The sequence below is a fragment of the Microtus pennsylvanicus genome, chromosome 6, assembly GCF_037038515.1.
Source record: "Microtus pennsylvanicus isolate mMicPen1 chromosome 6, mMicPen1.hap1, whole genome shotgun sequence".
NCBI classification, from domain to species: domain Eukaryota; kingdom Metazoa; phylum Chordata; class Mammalia; order Rodentia; family Cricetidae; genus Microtus; species Microtus pennsylvanicus.
In genome coordinates this window covers 71,494,327-71,515,069 of record NC_134584.1, presented here as the reverse complement: position 1 = coordinate 71,515,069, position 20,743 = coordinate 71,494,327, and the positions used below count along the sequence as shown (strand labels likewise).

At 38.3% G+C, this 20,743-nt stretch overlaps 1 protein-coding gene across 5 annotated transcripts in view; it reads left to right on the top strand.

The window, feature by feature from the left end:
* Mctp1 (multiple C2 and transmembrane domain containing 1) overlaps nt 1-20,743 on the top strand; it is a 569,227-nt gene that overhangs the window by 413,148 nt on the left and 135,336 nt on the right. For all 5 annotated transcript variants that reach the window (XM_075976418.1, XM_075976419.1, XM_075976420.1 and 2 more), the window contains one exon: nt 1,071-1,190. In XM_075976418.1, coding sequence (XP_075832533.1) covers nt 1,071-1,190 — 120 coding nt within the window. The remainder of the gene's footprint in view (nt 1-1,070; nt 1,191-20,743) is intronic.

Genomic DNA, 20,743 nt, shown 5'->3' with positions numbered 1-20,743 from the left:
TTTTTATTTTTAATCTAGTAAATTCACCACAAAATGAGACTTTTGGCATGTAAACAATGTGTGTTACAAATGACTTATCTAAATAGAAAACCATGTTATATTTCTCTATAATTATAGATAAGAATAATAATAAAAATTGTTCCTAAAAAAGGTGCTAGGAACCAAGAAGGAAAATACACAGAGAGACTCTCTGACTAAACAAAATTCCAGTTTTAAATGTGTTTTAACCGCCTTGCACACACATGAACTAATTTTATACATGTGTACTTTTGTCATTTGAACTCAGGTAATTTTACATATCTGTTTCTTTAAAATACCAGATTGATACTGGACTATATTTAGAGTATTAATATATTAACTTGTAGACTTATGATTAGTTTAATTATCCATTTCTGTAAGTAACTTTTTAAACCATTATCTAGTTCATAGATATCTTTTTGTTGTTGAAGTCATGCTATAGCTTTTGTTTTAAATTTAAATTCTGTGAGTTATCATATGTATTTTTTTCTAATAAGTGATTTTGCAGCATACTCAGTTACTATAAAAGTTTCCTAGCTTTTAAATCATAGGAAAATAAAGAGAAAATATAGAGTGAGGAATGGTTATAGACAGAACAGTCCTATTAAGTGGAAAACGCCCTTGAAATCACAGTGCTTCTATAATAAGCTGCATTAGACAGGCTTAGAACTCTGAACATTTCAAGGTATCCAATTCACTTTGAAGCATCTTGAAATTAAAATATTTAATCTATCTTAAAAAGAAGAGAGTTCAAATTAACAGGGGTACATGTTTCATAAGTAGCAGATTTTTTTAATGAACAAACATACCAGCTTATATGAAAACATTATTTTTAAATATACATTTAGCTAAAAAAAATAGTTCATCCCATCTAGTTCTTCATCCATTAGTGCTTCCTGTCCTTTACCTAGTGAGCCAAATCACTTGGTATCTTTGTCACCTTATTGCCTCTCTGGGTCCATTCTAAATCACCACGAGCTTGTAGAATCATACAATATACTTGATTGTTCTCAGTCTTGTAAACTCTAATACTGTTTGTGTTTTCCTTACAGCTGCTTCTGAGAAACTTCATCAGAACGAAGCGCTGCGTCATGGTGCTGGTAAACGCTGTGTACTACGTTAATAGTTGCTTTGACTGGGATTCACCCCCAAGGAGTCTTGCTGCTTTTGTGGTATGATCACACTCTACTGCTTGCCCGTTGTTATGCATCAGATTCAGCAATCTTAGCTCCAACTCTCTGTGGCTATAGTAACAGTTATGTTGATAGAGTCATTTTAAAACTCCTATTTTGAGACTTCACTGGACAGATTTGCTGTGGGCAGGAACCTGATGGATTGTTCAGGGTCTGAATCCAAGAATATATTCCTCAGATTTCCGGAATGCAAGACATCTTAGTCAAATTTTCTCTGACACTTAAAAAGTAAAATTTTGCATATTGTACAATTCCAGATCCAAATAGGAGAGTCAAAAAAATACTTCTCTGTGGAGAAAACAAACAAACAAAGACAATGGCAACAGCCCTGACCATCCACACTTTGGTTTTATTTATTCTGTAAGTATTTTGTCAGGATAAGAACGTCACTGGCAGTAGCATTCTGGTTGGTAAGCTTTAATAAATGAGCAGAGCACAAAGGGATGGGACTTATTTGAGAGATGATTCTGTGGTTTCTAGTTTTAAAAAGTCACAAATGAGAATGTAATCGAACAGATATTCTCCACACAAGGTTCATCCTCTACCCTTTTACACAGACCATTTAAGAAATGATACTGAGACCAACTAGCAGCGGCAGAACAATCTAAAAAGGCACTTTCTCTGGACCTAGCCAGGATCTCTGTACTCACACTATTTCTGCTTGGTCGACGTTGTACCTGAGGTTTCTGTGGAGTCCATCTTTTGAAAGGCTTTATTTTGTGTTTGTTAGGAAATGAGCATCTTACACTTTCTTGAAGTTGCCAGTTTTGCAAAATATGACATTATTATGAGGGTTTACAGAAAGGCCTTAATTAGAGTACCAATCGACTTTTATATGACGGTCTAATGAATGTATGTTTTAGTCCTTCGAGTTCGGTCCTCTGCACAGGCCGTGTCTGGGAGTTTCACTAATGTCTGAGCACACGAACAAAGACTGTGTATGTCCCTTTGTGTTGTCACAGCCTGCTTCCCATAGACATGTTGTTGTTTTCTTAAGGAGGTGACTGCCACCATCATTGCTTAAGAAGTAGTTCTCTCTGTGCTTGTCTGATAGCTCTCACATAATAGATATAGTGGGGCATTCTGATTTTCATCAGCATAGCGGCATTATGATAGTCAGCAAAATGATAGACAATTTGTACATACATATTATCATTAATTTCAGGTTCTATGGGGACTTAAATAACAATAAAACTCTACTGAAAATGTCTGCTGCTATTCCTGATTGGCTTTCTTTAAAGCCATCTCTGTGGCTGTTTATGAAATTTGAAAACATAAAAATGTATGTAATTATATCATTTATTCAGGATTGTTCGTTGTGGACTGTTTGGCATTACAGTGTGTTGTGTGAGTCTTCATAAACTTCTTCCAGTTTCCTAAGGTCATTTTTAAAATTAATTCAAGATGGCAGCTCCTTTTTATAATCTCCTTTTGCTTCTTAAAAAGAGAAAAGAAGCCACTGAAACCTGAGAAACAGAGACACCTGCGTGTAATCTCACTTACAGTGACATCATTAGAAGGAAGCAAAGCGCTGCGAAAAACGCAGTGTCTGCCTCAGTCAGTAACCAGTTTGTAACAGACCAAGCCAAATGCAAGGGGTTTGCTCTGAAAAGAGTGCAATAGTAAAGGTAGGAAACAGGGCTGAAAACGAGGATGGAACAGGAAAGAACACGATAAGATGTGAAGAAACCATTAACCATTTTGTTGGAAAAAAGAAAAAGTAATGGCACTTTACTGAATATGGTTGACGTGATAAATATCGAGCTCTCTTTGCTGAGGCTCCGGCTGGGAGTCCATGCAGTGTTCACCTTGCTGTCTTCCTGCCGCTCTCTGTCACTGAAGGGCAATAGAAGTCAGTGAGCCTCCAGGATAAACAGCCAACGAAACTCTGAATAAGGCTGCCAATTTAAAATTTTTCTTAAAGAAACACCAAAAAAATAAGTTTACTATAATAAATCTGATTATTAAATCATGATAAGAACTGTCAATACTACCAAAGCAATTTACCTATGAAATTCTGTTATAATCTCTTATCAATAATCTACTTAATCACAGATTGAATTCTGATATAGAAAGTTTTGTACAAATAGAAATTAATGTTTATCAGTTACTCCCTATGTGCCAGGGATCTATTGTTTATACGTAAATAAATGAAAATGCTCTTGCACTAAGAATTTAATATTTTCAACAACTTCATAATGTAGATTCTATTTTTCCTAGTATATAGGTGAAGAAACTGAAGCTCATGAATGTAGCTTGCCTTATGCCACACAGTAAATATTCTTTTCTGTAGAAGCCTTGAAGATGTATACCTGAGATTTGTGATATAAATGCAGAAAAAAACTTGGTAAAAATTTTTAGCCATCTTACAGAGAGTAAATGAGGTATTTAAAAAAAATCATTCAAAGTTGCTATTGCATAAGCAGAGGTTTATTAGGGCAATTTGTTGAAAAGAACTGATTTCCATTAGATGAACGTAAGCAGTGCCCATTGTTACAGACATATTGTTCCCATCATGCCCTCTTGACAGATCATGGGTCTATTATTATAATATTGGTTCCATTTGGCCCATTTTTCCTAGCTGCAGCTGCCTCATGAAGGACATGCATTTATACCATTATGTGGCTTAGTTTTAGGGCCAGATCAGTATGCTTTTTAATGTTTAAATGAATATGAATTTTTTTCTATTCCATTTTGGTTTTCTCTTCTGATTCAGTTCTCTGAAAAACAAATGCAAAATAGTGAGGTCAAAATGGAAGAAAACAATCCTATTTTGCATCTCGGTGTCAATGAGCGTAAAAATGCAGACAGTAGCCACAGCCTCCCAGCACCACCTGTGAGCAGACCATAGGGACAAAACCAGGGGGAAATGGCAAAGCTAAGCAGGTCGGCTTCTGGAAGAGTTTGGTTTCTAAGTTTTCTGATGAATATTATTTTTCAAAGGGAGCTCTTTTGTCTGTGGTGTAGCAGGCAGTGCTTGTCCCTGGGAATCAGCAATTGTAGACCTGGAAATATCTTACAAATTGGACTAATTTTCACCAGACTCCAGACCAGACATTTGTGTTCTTGTGGAAGCCAGTGGTTGCAGAACGGGAAGAGGAGAGGAGGGCAAGTGAGCACACATTCCTTCTCCTCAGCACTGTCATTTCTCACTGTAACGAGCACAAAAATAATTGGAAAACTGAGCTATCAGCAAAAGGACACACTTCAGTGTGCGTCAGAGAATTATTTTACAGGACAAACTTTAATCTTTAAATGTGATTGTAGATAATTTGTGGTAGCATCTGTCCATTTGGAATTGTTTTAGCCTTTTCTGTCGTTACACAGCAAGTGCTGCTGTGTTTAACATTAACATTTGATATTTTACACATTTAATTTCTGTTCTGCTGTGTGGTCCTTGGGGAATGAAACCCTAGTGCTACATGAGAGAGACAAAGTATTGATCAGTTAACATTTCAGCTACATTTATGTATGTCGCAAAATTAATGAAAATGCCAGACAAAAAATGTCAGAGTGCACAAAGAGGTAGAATTTAAATTTGATACTTTAATGAAAAGTCTTAAGATGTGCATATCAAAAATGTCCTCTTGCCTTTAAAGTCCAATTCTGTACAGAATAACCAGCAGGAAACACATATTTTACTTAGAGGAACAATGAACATGAATTATGACAAGAAAGCAGCTCCTCACGGCACCTTGTATAGCAAAACGGCATGTCTGAATGCATAAAATACTTTTGTTTCTGTTTGTATCTAAGAAGCTATTGGCTTCAACCCTCTATCCTGACCAACCCAGGCAGACTTTCTAGTAAGATTCTGGCTCTCTCTCTCTCTCTCTCTCTCTCTCTCTCTCTCTCTCTCTCTCTCTCTCTCTCTCTCTTCCTCTCTCTGTATGTGTGCTTGTAAGTGAATGAGCAAAATTCTATCTTAGTTGCCTGCTTTCCTTTGCTTCCTGACAATTTTGTGTTCCCTCTTCTTTTCAAAAAGTCCCCATTTTTTTTGGAAAGAATCACACTTTTATTTTTCCAGAAAAGCCAGGCCATTGTGGAGGTAGAGAGAACAAACAAGATGATACATGCATAGACTCACATGTGGGAGGTATGTGTAGGCAAATGTTCCGAATTAAAAGTAAAAAAAAAAAAAATGAAGAAACCACAGGAAAAGTAGGACCCAACCTTGGGAGGCAATTGGAATAAAGGGCAGTGTCCTAAAGATCAGAGGCAGTTAGCATTCTTTACTGTGTGCTCCCTGTATACAGAGTCTGCTGCCATTAAACAGCTTAAAGATTTCTCTAACAACTATTACAAGCTACACAGGCATTGTAAGTGGCTTTCATGGTTAAGGACTGAAAGGCCATGTTAGTCAAGGAGAAATACCAATGTGAAAACAAAAGCATCTCTGAATCACTGTGGTCCCAGTCCTGGTGTATATAGCGGATGTAGGATACAAAGGCATCTCTGCATCGTTATGGTTTCAGTCTTAGCATACACAGCGGATGTAGGATACAAGGGCATCTCTGCATCGATGTGGTCCCAGTCCTGGTGTATATAGCGGATGTAGGATACAAGGGCATCTCTGCATCGCTGTGGTCCCAGTCTTAGCATACACAGCGGATGTAGGATACAAGGGCATCTCTGCATCACTGTGGTCCCAGTCCTAGCGTACATAGCGGATGTAGGATACAAGGGCATCTCTGCGTCGTTATGGTTTCAGTCTTAGCATACATAGTGGATGTAGGATACAAGGGCATCTCTGCATTGCTGAGGCCCCAGTCTTAGCTTACATAGTGGATGCAGAATGTAGGGTAATTGTGCTGGATCTAGAGAAAGCACTTCACATTTACAGCAGAAGTTTCTGTTTGGAGAATTTAATTGACACCAGTAATACCACACCAATGAAATTATGACAATTTTCAAACTATTTTTATGGGAGCATTTTTTTCTGCTACACTTATTTTCTTAGAGATAGAAAAAAATACAATGGAAATGTTCCAGGCACACGTTTTGTTACTTTCCCCACAGCAACAAAAATGAAGGAGACCTGAAAATCAAAGAAACAAGCACCAATGAAATGTGATGTACTACTGATGGTGCTGTGTTTGTGCTCATGGGTTTGTCTTAAATTATATATCTAAATTGCCAAAGCCTTTCCCCTGCCATTCACAGCACATGGTTTCCCCTTCAGTAAACTTAGATAATTTTGAAAACAATACTTACAATTTATATAAATTTTTTACATTAAACTTCACTAATGTAAGGAAGAAAGATACTTGCCTAGAATTTTATTGATTTAGGAAATTATATACCTCTAAAGTTGCTTAAATTTCCACTTACAGAGTCAAAAATATTGACATTAAGAAATTTCTAACAAATAGGCTGAAAACACACTCATATGAAAAACTGATAATAGAAACACACATTCCCATGCCCCCAAATTTATCTCAATTACTTGCAAGAATTCTTTTTCAAATATTGTCCTTGATTATACAAAAAGTTACAGTTGGGTTTTCTTTCACAAACATTGTATATAAATTCTTAAATTGGCAAGAATTTAAATAATGAATAAGGAATGTCTGTCACCAGATTCTTAAATCAATATTTTTTTCTATGAAATTCTACCTTCCTTCAAACTTAAATTTAATTGAGGGACACACTTGTTGAGGAAAACAGCAATTCATTTTCATTGCAATCCATTATTATTCAAAGTAGTTTCCAAAGAAAAACATTTGAAAGAATGAGCTCATTATGTGATTTATACTAGTAGGTCCACCTCTTCCAGATGGGGGTGAATCTGAAGAGTGGCAGGCTAACTCACTTTTTTGGTTAGCTACCTGGCACCACTTCTGAGGGATACACCTACAAACTGTGAGCATCCGGCTTACTAAGTGAGTGCGTAACTAGAGATACTGCTAATAAGCTTGTTTCTGTCTTTGTTCCCCTGCTTTCTTCATCATTTAACCATATTTGAACATACTAATAAGAGCTGGGCAGCCTTTGCCGCAGAGAGTTGAGAGTTAGAACTGCATGGCACCATGGGCTTTTGTTGTGATGACAGAGGTTGGACACTCAGCAAGCGGTAGCATTTGGAGATCAATAAGAGAGTAAAGGTGTTCACATCAGCTGTCAGTGAGTGTCTCCAAGAAAAAATGCCGAGAAAATCAGGGACGAGTGAAAGGAAGCAGATCCAACTGTAAATAGGTATGTGGATAAAAATCGAAGGAAGCAGATCAAACTGTAAATAGGTATGCAAAGATCAAAATGGAAATCAGTCCTTATTTTAAGGAAAAATAAAAAGAAAATGGCGACACATGGCTTTCATTTGGTCTTGGGGCTCTACTCTTTTCATTTCACCTTAGAGATATTTACACAAGAAATTAAATGTGAAAAACAACTGTGGAGAAGTAATTGTAAGCATCTAAGACTGGTTTCCTGTCCCACCGAGAACACATTTGTGCCCTCACAGGACACACTGTCCCCTTGCGAATGCTCCAAACAGGACTCGGCATATGTTTAACTGGGACTGCTTTTTGGCATTGGTGATGAAGCCTAGCTTAGCATTTCTGTAGTTGACGTAGGATGCAAACCAGCCTGGAGAAGCCATTTGTGACATCTATACCAAATTATTGACTACATTGGAGTTTGTTCACGGAAAGATTTGTTTAGTTTTGAAAACTGAGTTCTTACAAACTCACATTGGATCTTCTTGTGCATTTTAATCCCACTGCAATTTCCTAAACTCCATCAACGTGGAGAAGTCTGAGAACACTTTCTGTACTAAGTAGCATGGCCTCTCTCATGATGAGGGTGCAATACGTTGCATTATATTAGTTAGTAATAGCCAATCTTTATATTTTATTGTATGCATGTTACACATATTTGCACTGTACATGCAAGTCCATGCGCATGTGTGTGGAACATGGATTCCATGCTGGTGGTCTTCCTTAGGTGCACTCCACCTTATTTTCTGAGACAAGATTGGCGGTTCAGCGACCCTAGGGCCTGCTTAGCTCCACCCACCTCAGCTATAGGCATACTCTACATTCAGAGCTCTATGTGAACTCAGGTCCTCAATTTGTCCAACAAGTTTACTGACTTAGCCCTCTGGATTCTTCACTAAGTTCTCCATTGGAGAGTGAGGAGGAAAGATGAAGGAAAAAAAGAATCATATAAAAAATAGATCAAATTAATATGTTCACCATTTAAACAAAAAGTTCATTGTTGCAGTTTATAAACAATCTATACATATTTGATTTTTTATCATGTCACAAAATACAAATCATACTGTAATTTTTACAGTTAGTGATCTATATAGCATCTGCAAGAAAACTTCAGCAGGACTTCAGTGTTTGAAGCAGAACTATTTCATCCAGTTGTGCTATAAAATGCTGGCAAATCTCACAATTTCCCTTAGTCAATAGAAGAGAACTTTTAATGATAGGTTATCAGGGATAAATGTAATCCACCTAATTATCCACAAATTAGTGCAGCAAAATTTTATCAGAGAATGATTTGTTCTGAAGTTATGCTAGGAAAGCGAGAGGCGATTCTCAGGAGAAACTCTGTTTAGTTCCAACGGCCATGTTTACATTTTCTAGGCAAAAGCAATATTAAAAATGTTGAATCAAAATGGGGCTTGCTTAAATTTTTTTAAGTAGAGTTTGGTTCTTCCATTACAAACGTCTACTGTGTACCTCGGCCCAGAGGCTGATTATATTAGAGCACTTTTTCTATTAACTGGGTGTATGATATTTCCTCAATCTTTGAAACACACACAACATAAGCCACAAACTCCTAGTTTTATCCCTAAGCCCTAAATCTTAGCTAGTACATAGTTAAATGTAATGATTTCATGTAGGCTCTTTAAGTACAAACAGAAAAGTCTGTTCTGTAAAACAGGTCCTTGGGCCGCGGAGCGTGTTTCTCCATCACGGAAATGCCATAAATTATGGCATACCTCAAGTTCACTGATCCCTTCAAAGAATGGAAGCACCACCTGGAGAAACTAGAGCAAATGAACACATAACTTGGTGCAAAAGATGCCAGGAACATATCGATTTCAACATCATCTTTAGAATCATATCTTTCATCATGGCCAGGGCAAGGGGCTTTAAAAAGTAAAGAGTACATGCGCTCTCAACAACATAATGAAGCCACAGAACGTTACACATGGAAGGGCCTTGGAGATGATTTTACAGTGCAGAAGCTGAAAGTGCAAAGAGACAAATGGCTCCCGTAATCAGCAAGGGCAGTTCTCCCCGATTGCTTAGTGGTGGTGATTTCAAGGACAGCAGGAATGAAAAGATAAAATGGAGAAGCTCGTGAGTTATGTTGTTAAATTGTTCTCAATTAAGGAAAAGCAGAACTTCCATTGTACTCTGGAAGTCCTAGGGTATAAAACCAGACTTGTGGCTCCTGGCTTTTCCTGTTAAGGGATGTTCTGATGGGCGGGAACTCCTTACTGATGTACTGGTGGGCGCTCAGCCTAAGTTATATGTGTCCTGCACGCTTTGGTGAATTTTTTAATTAATTGAGCTTGCATCACAGTAGAACTCTCCAAACTGCTGTATGAGTTATAAATACAATAACAAAGAATCCAAAGAGTTCACTTTGAGTTTCAGGTACACCAAAATTGAGAAGTATTAGTTTTCTCTAAGTATTAGTAAACAAAAATAAAATATTAAAAATGAATGCTAAGAATTTGTTTCCCATGTTTCTAGTATGAATCATCATTGAGTTGACTAAACAACTCCAAGTACCTATATAGACAAGCATTGGTATACGGTGGTTAAATAAACCTTTCTACAGCCTAGCTTTCCAGGAAAGAGTTACATGTATTTTATTCACTTGAGATAATCGATTGCTCTGCAGACCTCCCTCACTGGCATGTGCGTGTATGCCTAGCATGTGCTCTGGTACCGAATAAACAGAAAACTTCTTGCATTACTGTGTTCTTAAATTTCCTTCAAATTATATGAGTCCAAATTGTTCCCCATAAAATTAAAGTGTATAATGTAATATTATATCCCTTTATGAATTAATGGCAGAATCAAAGCATAGGGTACTGCCCACTCCTTGCTGAGAATTAAATGAAGTAGTATTTGTTATAAACTTTGTGCACCAAGTTATTGGAGTTACTGGGGTGAACACAGCTAAATTAAATCACCTCTATGAACCGCTTTGAAGTTCTTAAGTAGAGGGACCTGTGGATAACTTAGACTCCAATAACAGTCATGGGCACAACACAGGTTTTTGTTTCTGATGCCGATAGGATTACAAAATTTGTATCAGTATGGAAAGGTAATTTAAAAAGACATATGGGAAAGTTAGTTTTGCACACACTGAACCTAAAGGTAAGGATGCTTCCTAAGGAAAACCACCTCGTCCTGCTTGTCCAAAGGCTTGACTTTTCCTGCAGAGACAGTGTTAGTGACATATTTAAGACACCTGAGTTTTATCTCCAATTGCCAAGAATGTCTAGCCTAAATGTCCATTCCTAAATGAGGAAACAAAATGGATTGTAAACTGAAAAATGTCGTTTGTCAGTTTTTAATCCATTGCCAGAGGCAGCAACAAGGAACAAATCCAGCCTGTTGTGCATCTCGGTCGCCACTGGCTGGATTTCCTTTTTTCAGGCACAGACAAATAAAACTGTGCCAGATGCAGCTCAAATGACTTGAGTGACAGAATTGAAGCCTCAGGATAGAATCAGATGGGTCTGAGGGTACTGCAGTGTAACAAGTCTCCGAAGGTTGGAGGGAGTGCCCACTCTCCTCTCTGCTTGTGAGTGTAAGATTCACACTCATTGTTTGTACCACCCAATGAGATGAGGGCAGGAACCCCCCCTCCTCTGTCTTACTCTCAAAAAGGAGCACTCCAATATTTTCTCTTTTCTTTCTCTGCTTTTCCACATTTTCTTAGAGGGCAGAGACGTTACTGGAGTCCAGGTAGCTCAGGAGTAATTCATGAAAAAGGTTAAAGAGTTCAAGTGAGAACAATAACATCTCTCTCTTATCAGTCTCTCCCCCTCCTCCTCCTTTTCTTCCTCTCTCCCTCTCTTCCTCTCTGCCCCTCTCTCCATATCCATACCCCCTCTCTGTTCCTCTGTTTCAATCTCACCTCCTCTCCCTCCCTCCTTCACTCCATTTCTTCTCTCTTCCTCTCTCTTACACGCCCTTTCATCTTCTTTCCAGACTTTTACCATCCCTCCTATTTACCAAGGTTGGGGGAGGGAGTCAATGGAAAGGAAAAGAGAAAACAGTTTTTCCTGGGGAAGCAAAACGTTCAGAACCTGAGTATTACCATTGAATGTTACCTCCCTTCTTGTTGAATCTGTTCCCTCAGTTAGTTTCGCACACAGCTTTCTTTAGCCTGGATCAGTCCATGTATCCAGGCTAAACCCATGTTAGCCTTGAACTAAAATAGGTAAAGTGGGCAAGAGGTGATTCTGGCGCCTCTTGTCTACAAACACATTTTCAAATCTGTCAAGAAGCAGTCTCTGTTTATAATTAAATTTGCTAAGAGGTGTTTTTTTATAATGCTTCTAGATTATAAACTCCCTTAATCTTAATGACAAACTCAGAAACTGTGGATACATTTGAGTAGGCAGGCTGTTTTGCGTGCTGTTTCCACTCACGGGCACTCGGGTGTTCCCTTTAATCTGATTGAAGAATTTTAAAGTAGGCATTTTTAATATTTTCTGCCTTCTTAATTATTACTTGTTTAGTGCAGCACTGTTAGCACAGGGATTATGAGTTAATAAAAATGTCATAGTGTTAGTGTATAAAATACTCTATAATTTTCCCCAGGTAATGATTAATGGCATAAGGCTATATTAACAATACTCTTAATGTATTGCCCCTAAATGTATTTGATTCTTGTGTTTAGAAAGTAATTTATACTGAAACTCAGTAAGGAAATATGAAGAATTTAGTTAATTTAATCTAGCCATGGATATTTTCCAGTGGTTTATGTTATGCTGATAGGTCAAATATTTTACGTAAAAATCAGTGTGACAGATGTAAGCTCTGTCTCCGTGTTTGCAGAGTGACCATATTGAGATTCCTATCTCATCACGCTGACCACTAACACGGCTAAAGAATAAAATTAATACGCCATGGCATCTTTATTACACAGTGGGCTTGTTCACATAGATAATGGGTTTCTTTCCCTTCTCTTTAAATGCTGTCTCTGGCTTTGTTCCGTGCTACAGCAGGCTGTTAGTATGTATCTCTATACCATCGGCATGAATGAGAGATATCGGTATAAATTATTGATTCACTTGAGCCTACCTCAGTAATTCGGAGCTGAAAACTCTGGCAGCTTATCTGATAAAATGCTATAACTAGCAGACTGAAGTTACCTACCATAGCAACAATCGCCAGCCGGGAGGTCAAACGCCCTTTTACCTTTAGACCTGAACACCTGCAAATTGAGCTGTATCCCATTCAGAGTTTTAAGAACAGGTCTATTGTCACAGGAAGTAGAGTTTGTTTCTTGAAGAAAATTATGCCAGTTCTGGTTCTGAATGAAAGACAAGGCTTTTATTACTCAAGGGATATTAGGGCTGACTGCTTTTTTGAGAAAACAAATTTGTTGTAACTTTATCTGTAATTTAGTCCTGAATGGGCGCAAATAGGCACCACATTGTATAGAGCAGAAAGAAGAAAACGGGTTTGTTAAAGTTACACAGGGCTGTGTAACCACTATATTTCCGAGGGAACTCTTATCAGGATATTTTGATTACAGCTTTAGCACCAAACACCTGTTTTGAATTTTGGCTTCCAGTAACATTGGAAAGTGAGGGAATGACTAAAATCTTGCATTATAAAACACAAATCTTTTTCAAAAATTACTGTATAGAATTTAGAGACTGGCCCTATCCAAAAACTATGGAAATAGGCATGAGACTGAGCCCTGGACACAGACCCACTCGGAGTGCACTGGCTACTTCACTTATATAAGAAACTAAAGTTCACAGCTTTATGTTCTTCTCAATTAGAGAGTAAGCTGCATACATCATTCACGGGAGTCTGGTCTATCTTTGCCAGGGATAGGAATTAAGTGAATGTTTTGAGTATGTAGCAAGAAAAGACTTGCTTCAGCTGCTGTGACTCCAGGTGGCATAGCATTGAAACTGGGGATCATTCCTCAAATTGGTCACCGAGTTCTTAGCAAGTTTAATAGCTATCTCAAAGACATCTACTGTTACCCTTTTACAGGTGACCATGACATCAGGCAAAGCTAGACAATTAAACATTTTCAGCGTGTTCTAAACTCCAACCTAGTCAATTAGCATATTTCCTGTTCAAAACTTAGCTAGTAGTTTCTATAATTGAATATTTACTCAGTTTTTTCATTCCTCAACCTTTTTTCAGTTCTTCTTAGTGCTCATATATAAATATATCAAAGCATATCAATAAGCCTTGCCTGACACAAAGTTCATGACTCCCCCAAAACAAATGGAAAAGTATTACGGATTCATTACTTAATTGTTTTTACTATGTTTGACACATATAAGTAGCTCTCCAACTCACTCTCTTTTCTCTTTTTATACACTGTTTATATGCAGAAAGAGGAGGTGAAATCTTATGGATAGACCTATGCGCAGTCAGTGAAATGTGTCTCTACCATGCACAGGCCTCGCTCTCATTAAGCATACTCCTGTTCTTCCAGCTCCCCACAGGATACCCAATGGACATGCCCATCTTATTGGCCTGTTGTCTTCATTGTAATGCTGGCTACTTCTAATTGTATCTGCCACATGTCACTGAAACTTACTTGTGTCCTTGGACTTTTCCTTTGTAACTCTCAAGGTGTCATCAAGATAACTTGATGGTCAGATCAGTTGACAAGTAAAAGTATGCCCATCCTTAAATACGTAACGCACATTTATTATTGACTTTGTGAGTAATGTACTTTTGATTTTCTCAGATATCTGAGTGATTTTTTTTATAAAGATGTAAAAATCTATGAGATATTCGAGAGCAGGCAAAGTAATGGAGCAGTCCTCAGACAACACCGGGTAGGAACTTTCTGGTCCCAGATGCTCTCATGGGTACCCATCTTGGTGGGAATTATACCTCTCCCTTCAAATAGAGAATGCTCAATATAAAGAAATGACTCACAGGAAATAAGAAGGAAGTGAGTTCTTCATAAAGATGAAAGGCCTTGGGTCTGTGTAATGCAAACAAAGCAAACAGAGCCTCCCTAAAAGACATGCAACCATCCCCATGTTGATGCCGGCACTGAGCCTTCTCTGCATCAGAAGGCCCCACAGCAGCAAACTTCAGCCGTCAGAATAGTACATGAAGAGAGAGGGAGGCATCTAACCCATGCTGACCTTCCTGGTAGGCTTTATTTCTGGAATGCAGGAGAGGGCTTTCTGAACTCATCAATGCTGCAGATCCGGTCTTTACCGCTTAGATTTGTAGGCCTGAATTTGATGGGAAAATATCAATTATTTCAAGGATGACTGATTACATATGGTTTTTCCATCTCAAATCCCCATCCTCACCTTTATAACATTTTTTTTCAAAAAGTAATATGGTTTAAAAATCATTTGAAGTTGTTGAACATAAATGATAAAAATCAAATATTGGATTCACAAACAATAAGCTTTATTGGCTTGTGTCAAGTGATCTATCTTTTTATACTAGTGAAGCTTTCTGAACAAGATTATTTTTCATAACTGATAATCTGTGAGTTATGCATTTAGTATCTGTCCTTTTATGGTTTTGAAGTAGTGAATGATGCCAAAGAGCACTGCGCTTTTCTAACGGACTGACTGTAGTGCTGTTTATTGGCTACGTTTTCTGAGAGCATTTCCTGGTAAGCTGTGCAGAGACCTGCGACAGACTTAAAATTCACATTGGTAACATAAGTTTCATTTTGAAGTTATTCTTTGTAGCATGAAAAGATCAAAATACTACAAATAAAAAGGTATCGCATAGACTTCTGTGAGCTAAGAACATAATTTTGTTCCATAGATGGGCAATTCTCCCAGACACGGTCCACACTAGGACAACACACGGCATGATAGGCTTCCTCGTTATCAGCATTACAGTAATTACATGAACTTAGATAGGTCCTTAGGATAGGACCTATCAAGTACAATACAATTTTTATTATTCAGGCTTACATCTTGTTAGTAACGCCTCCTAAACTGTGATAGGAACATCCATGCCTTCTTTGTGCCTTTGACTATGTTAAGAGTGAAGTAAAGCTGCACACACCCTTTTGTATGAGCAGGTGAGTAATAAGAGGGCCTTCAAACAAAATCCAACTTGCCGAAGAAAGCAATATTAAAAACCTTTAAAAACTTTTAATGAATAACTCTTCCACATATCCTGAACAATCTTAGTAATCTCTCGGTTGTGCAGACTGAACACAGTATGAATCAGTTGCAGAAGTAACAATCTAATTTAGAGATCTATTTAAGAAGAAAAGTATTTTTAGATGCATTAAATATTCATTTCCTAGAAAACTTGTTATGAATCTGCTTTTGAAAATTATGACTCTGTCCTCGGTTTTATAAAATTTCTCTTGAACAATGTAATTATAGAGACCCATTTCTAATAAAAAGATTAGCTATTTAATTAAAATAAAATTGAGATCATTTAATCATTCCATAATTATACTGTACGTTATGATTACATACAATTAAACACTATACATGCAACGTTTATTCTTTGGGAAGTCTGGTAGGAGGCCGTGCTGCAGACAGTGCCTCAGTGCTCCTGCTTTGTCGATCCGAGCACATATATCCTTCATCTAACTGCTTGAAGTTCATGTCAGGAAAGGAAGTGCTGACCAGCTCTCAGCTGTCTGCAGATCAAAACAAACTAGAGGACTTCGTTTTCTAGCAAATTTTTCATTTATTTGAGCTCTTGCCAAGTGAAATTTTCCTAAGATTATTACTTATGACTGTTTCAAGGATATATTATACTTAGCATTGCATCATGCCAAACAGGATCAAGTGTTTGCATGGTGCTTCTCTTTTCTATGCAACCTGCACATGCTCTGACTGGCGTTTAAAATTTAGGTCCTGCGGAACTTCCCCAGTAGAGCAGCAAGCAGAGTTTGGGCTGTATAACCAGCACCGCTGAAGACCCGTTCCCCTATCCCAGTTACGCTGACTGTAGTGATCTGCATCTCCAGCACAAAGCAGTAGGGTTCACTCTACCTTCCAGATGTTTCATTGGCCTCATTATTAACACATAGAGATACTTCGGGGTAGGCTTCTTTGTACATATGGAGTGACAGATTGTTGATCGGTTTTATCCATAATATATTATTGAGTTTTGAAATAGACTTGAAATTCTTTAAAATTGAAAGGAAATACATTTCTAATAACCTGATGTATTTCAGAACCATTCTCTGTATTTCAAAAATGTGGCATGTCATAGAAATTCCTGAGAAAGCAGTGTTAATTTCATACGTTCTCTGGTGAAATATCAGATCTTTCTATTGTAAAACAGATGACCATCTGAGCTTCATAACTGAAGTATTTGGCAGTTCCATAAAGAAGAAATACAGTTTAGAAATAAAAACTGAATTATTCTAAATATTGTCTATGACATATTGCACGTATTCGAGTGAGTCTATTTTAAAATCTTCACAGCGTCCTGGGGTGTGTACTGTGAACTGCCCTTTCTCCTCCGCTCTGCCAGGGCATGAAAGAAACCATGGAAACAATGCGATCACTCCCCTGAAAATGAGATTACTAACATGGATTCTCTATGGATATGGAATCCATGTAAGTAATAAATATAGATTGAGAATGTTAGAGTATATTATTGAGAGAATATTTTCTCTATTAAAAAGCGATTTACATTTGTCTGAAGATAACCCTCCATAAGAAACAGAAGTCATGTAAAACCCAAAAACTCTACTGTAATTTTAAGTGCAAATCCACGTGTGGGTTATGAAACCTGTATATACTCCTGAGCTTGTCTTCTGCCAGCAAATAATTTTGATACTGTTGTACTAAATTGTTTACCCCAACCTCGACAGATTGTCTTCTGTGTCATTCTACAGGATTGCCTGTAGGGAGCAGTGTTGCGCCACGGAAAGCTCTTTAGTCCAACAGGCAAAACTCGCTCTGTTACAGATCTGTTAAACACGGGCAGAGCTCTTTCCATAAAGTCCAGACTTTGACGATGGTCTGTAGTCTTAAACTGTGGCCTAGATTTGGTGTGCCGTGGTTTGACCTTGAAGTTCAGGATCTTATGAGAAAATCTTACTGGATTTATTTTGTGTCGTGATCCAGGGTTGGTTGGAGACAGCAGATTGGCTCGCAACATATCCTGGAATCTAGGAAATCAAAAAGCCTCTTGCATGAAATGCGGTGTCCGTCAGATTAAAATAAATCAATAACTTTGCAATGATAGGAGAGCAGTGTAGTACCTAGGACAAAGCGTGAAAAGACTGGTCCCGAAGTCAGCCACGCCTTTGCACACAGTGAAACTTCGCTGCCTTAAAGGGCTGTTTAACCCCAGATCTATAAAGAGTAAGTGAAAGATAAAAGGATTTGCATTATTATCATTCTAGTTATTTTTAATCAACTACTGCAAAGTACAATTACATATCCGTATAAGGTAATATATTTGTAAAAATATGTAATTAAGTCCATATGTGTAAGAATATATGCAAGATATATATGCGATGAAGGTAATTTCCTTCTCTTTGAAGCAGTATTTGGGAATAATTGACAGCAGTGTATTAATTCAAGCAGTTCAGAGCATGTGTTCTGTATCAAAATGTACCTTTATTCCTAATTCATGAGTCGAAAACAGTACATGATGTTTTTAGAATTGTAGCTTTTGATTTATTTCAGAATAATAATCTATCTTTTAGAGAGGGCTGTGTGCCAAAACTGGAAATACGTTTGCTCTTTCATTCCCTTCTCGTTGTACTGGCTGCATGTCCACCACGTTAACAGTTTCTGCTCCAAGTTTGGATCCCGAATTGATGTGATCTGAGCATGTGGAGCAGAGATGGGGTAGGCTTTGGAGAGCAAGAGGCCTGCGAGCCTAGGCTGACAGTGTAAGGAGGAGGTGGGTAAGACGGGCAAAAAAGAGCACTCCAGGTGGAACGAGGAACAGCGGGTTTCTGTTAGCAGCACTAGAAATAGTTCCTGAGCTCTCAAAGTTGTGATTATTACAACCAGAATTTTTCGTTCCATTTTATTACTATTCAATTGTTCATTAATGGAGTTCTAGTAACAATTTTATATTCCATGTCTTATGGGAGGGAAGTCGATCCTCTGTATACAAAATTCTTATCAAACAACTATGCTTCATACCTATGAATGTGTAATTTTATGAATTTTTAAAAATCGAATTCCAAACATAAGCATCCATTCCTGTTTGCCATCGATTCCACTGAGTGAAGCCTTGTCGCATTTCTCAATGACTGTTGCTCTTGAGAGCAGAGGAATGGGCTTTTGCTCAGGAACTCTGTGCTCAGGTTTTGGCTGGAGCTGTTAAGCAGCAGAGCAGTCTGTGGCTGTGATCTCCTAGAAACTCGGCATTTCTAGAAGCTGTGTTGCATTAGTTACCATCAGAGTTGATAACACTGCAACCCCTTTTTTGAAACACGAAATTTTTGCAGTCTCAACAAATACCTCATGGTGACTGGGACCTGCATGCTCACACTGGAGCAGATCAGCCAAAGCCACAGAGTACAGCTTCAGGATGGGACACTTCTGATCCCAAAGGTCAGCGCTATTAGAGCTCCCACTGATTGAAAGAAACAGTCACCTCCTTGGTGGTTAATAGAGATGGCATTTCTCACATAGAGAACTCCAGGGCTGGGCAGAAGGGGAAGACTCGAACAAGGGTAGACAAACCTTTTTCCTTGGATATACACATTAGATATTACATACTTATTTCCCCCAGGCTTTCTTATTTACCGGAAGATTTGATGACCCCCGCCCTGATTTTTAGTATAGCTGATTTTCATGTTGGTTATAAGTGCATTTAGGAATAGTCATAAATATTTTTTAGTGTGTTCTTTTCAACTCTGAGGGGTCTTCCTGCTCATTACAAATATAGACAGATCACCTGATATGTCTTCCCTCTACCCTCTCACTGACCCTGGCTTACACTGAGGCACCACTAAACCCCGTGGTTTCCAGAGCCCAGTCTTCCCTGAGGTGAACAAAGCTGAAGTTGTGGAGAAATCCAAGGTAAGATGCAGGTGCTTGAACAGGTGTTGGCAATCTTTGGAACTAGATGATCACAGGAGGCAACAGACCTTCCTCTGTTACAGCCTCATCTGGGACATCAACACACCAGGGACTGACCCTGAGGGATGATGAACTTGACCTCCTGGGAATGATATTTCCCCCTCTCTAATTTATCCACGCTCAACATATATGCATAAATACACATATTGCTACCCATTAATGGGAGTCAATAAAGGTTTTTTTTAACCTCCAGAAATCTCTTAATGTGTGTCAAAAGAGAGAGAATGTGAAGAGCCATTTTTGTTTTCTGACCAGCTTTGATATCCTCTCTCCAGAGGAAGACCGAGGCTGTATCCTTGAACTGAGAACATGAAGAGTTTGGTCGTTATTTCTTCATTGTCTCTGGAGATGGGAAATTATTAAAATAGAATTTAAAGTATGGAAAAGATCTAGAGATGGCACCCACAGGACAATCAACTTTATCTTATAAAAGCTAAAAGAAAAGGTGGCATTGGCTTTTGAAAAATGGGTAATTACTTTATTGGTTGTTAAGATCATCAAAGGTCAGCTAATTGACCAGTACACAAAACTTTGGGTAAGTTCATAGAACAGTACTACTCAAGCCAAGCTGACTCAGCAGCTAAAATGCCTTTATCAGGTAAGATGAATGCCCCAGGAAAGGACAAAGATGTTGGTGATCTAACACATAGGTTCCCAAACTTGAGTATATGTTGGGATCGTGTGGAAGGTTCTTACAATGCAGAAATCTGAGCTTTTCTGCTCAGTTCTTTGTGGGATTAAGAAAAGACCAGAACTCAAGAATCTGCACATCTAGCCATTGCGCAAGTGGTACAACTTGTGCTTGTCCAAGGACCACACTCTGAAAACCACTGGTCTCCTGTCGTGTACTCTGCTACATATTTGTTAGAATTACCAAGGTTATGTTGGAAGAAAACACACACACGCATACACCCAGATATGCATGAATGCTTACCTAACACACAGCACTGGTTCTGCACCTCAACCATCCCTTTATAGATCTTGGATCGGGCATTGGCTTGGAGAATGAAACCTAACTCCCCTCTTGTTATGTTCATGTGGACTGAGTCTAACAAGTCCCTCTGGACATATAACAACTTGTAAAAAGAAGAACTCAATTTAAAATGAGAAGGAACTAGGACTTCAAAAGACAGAAAGAAACCAGCAGTAGATGTCGGGGGAAGGGAGAGAGGTGAAATCCTTCTTTGTCTCATCAGTGTACACTGAAGCCTGTGGGTGAAGGCAGATCAGAAAGTGTTCCTACAACTGGCAGCCGGGAGCTGCCAGAAAGGACTTCAGTGCAACTGAC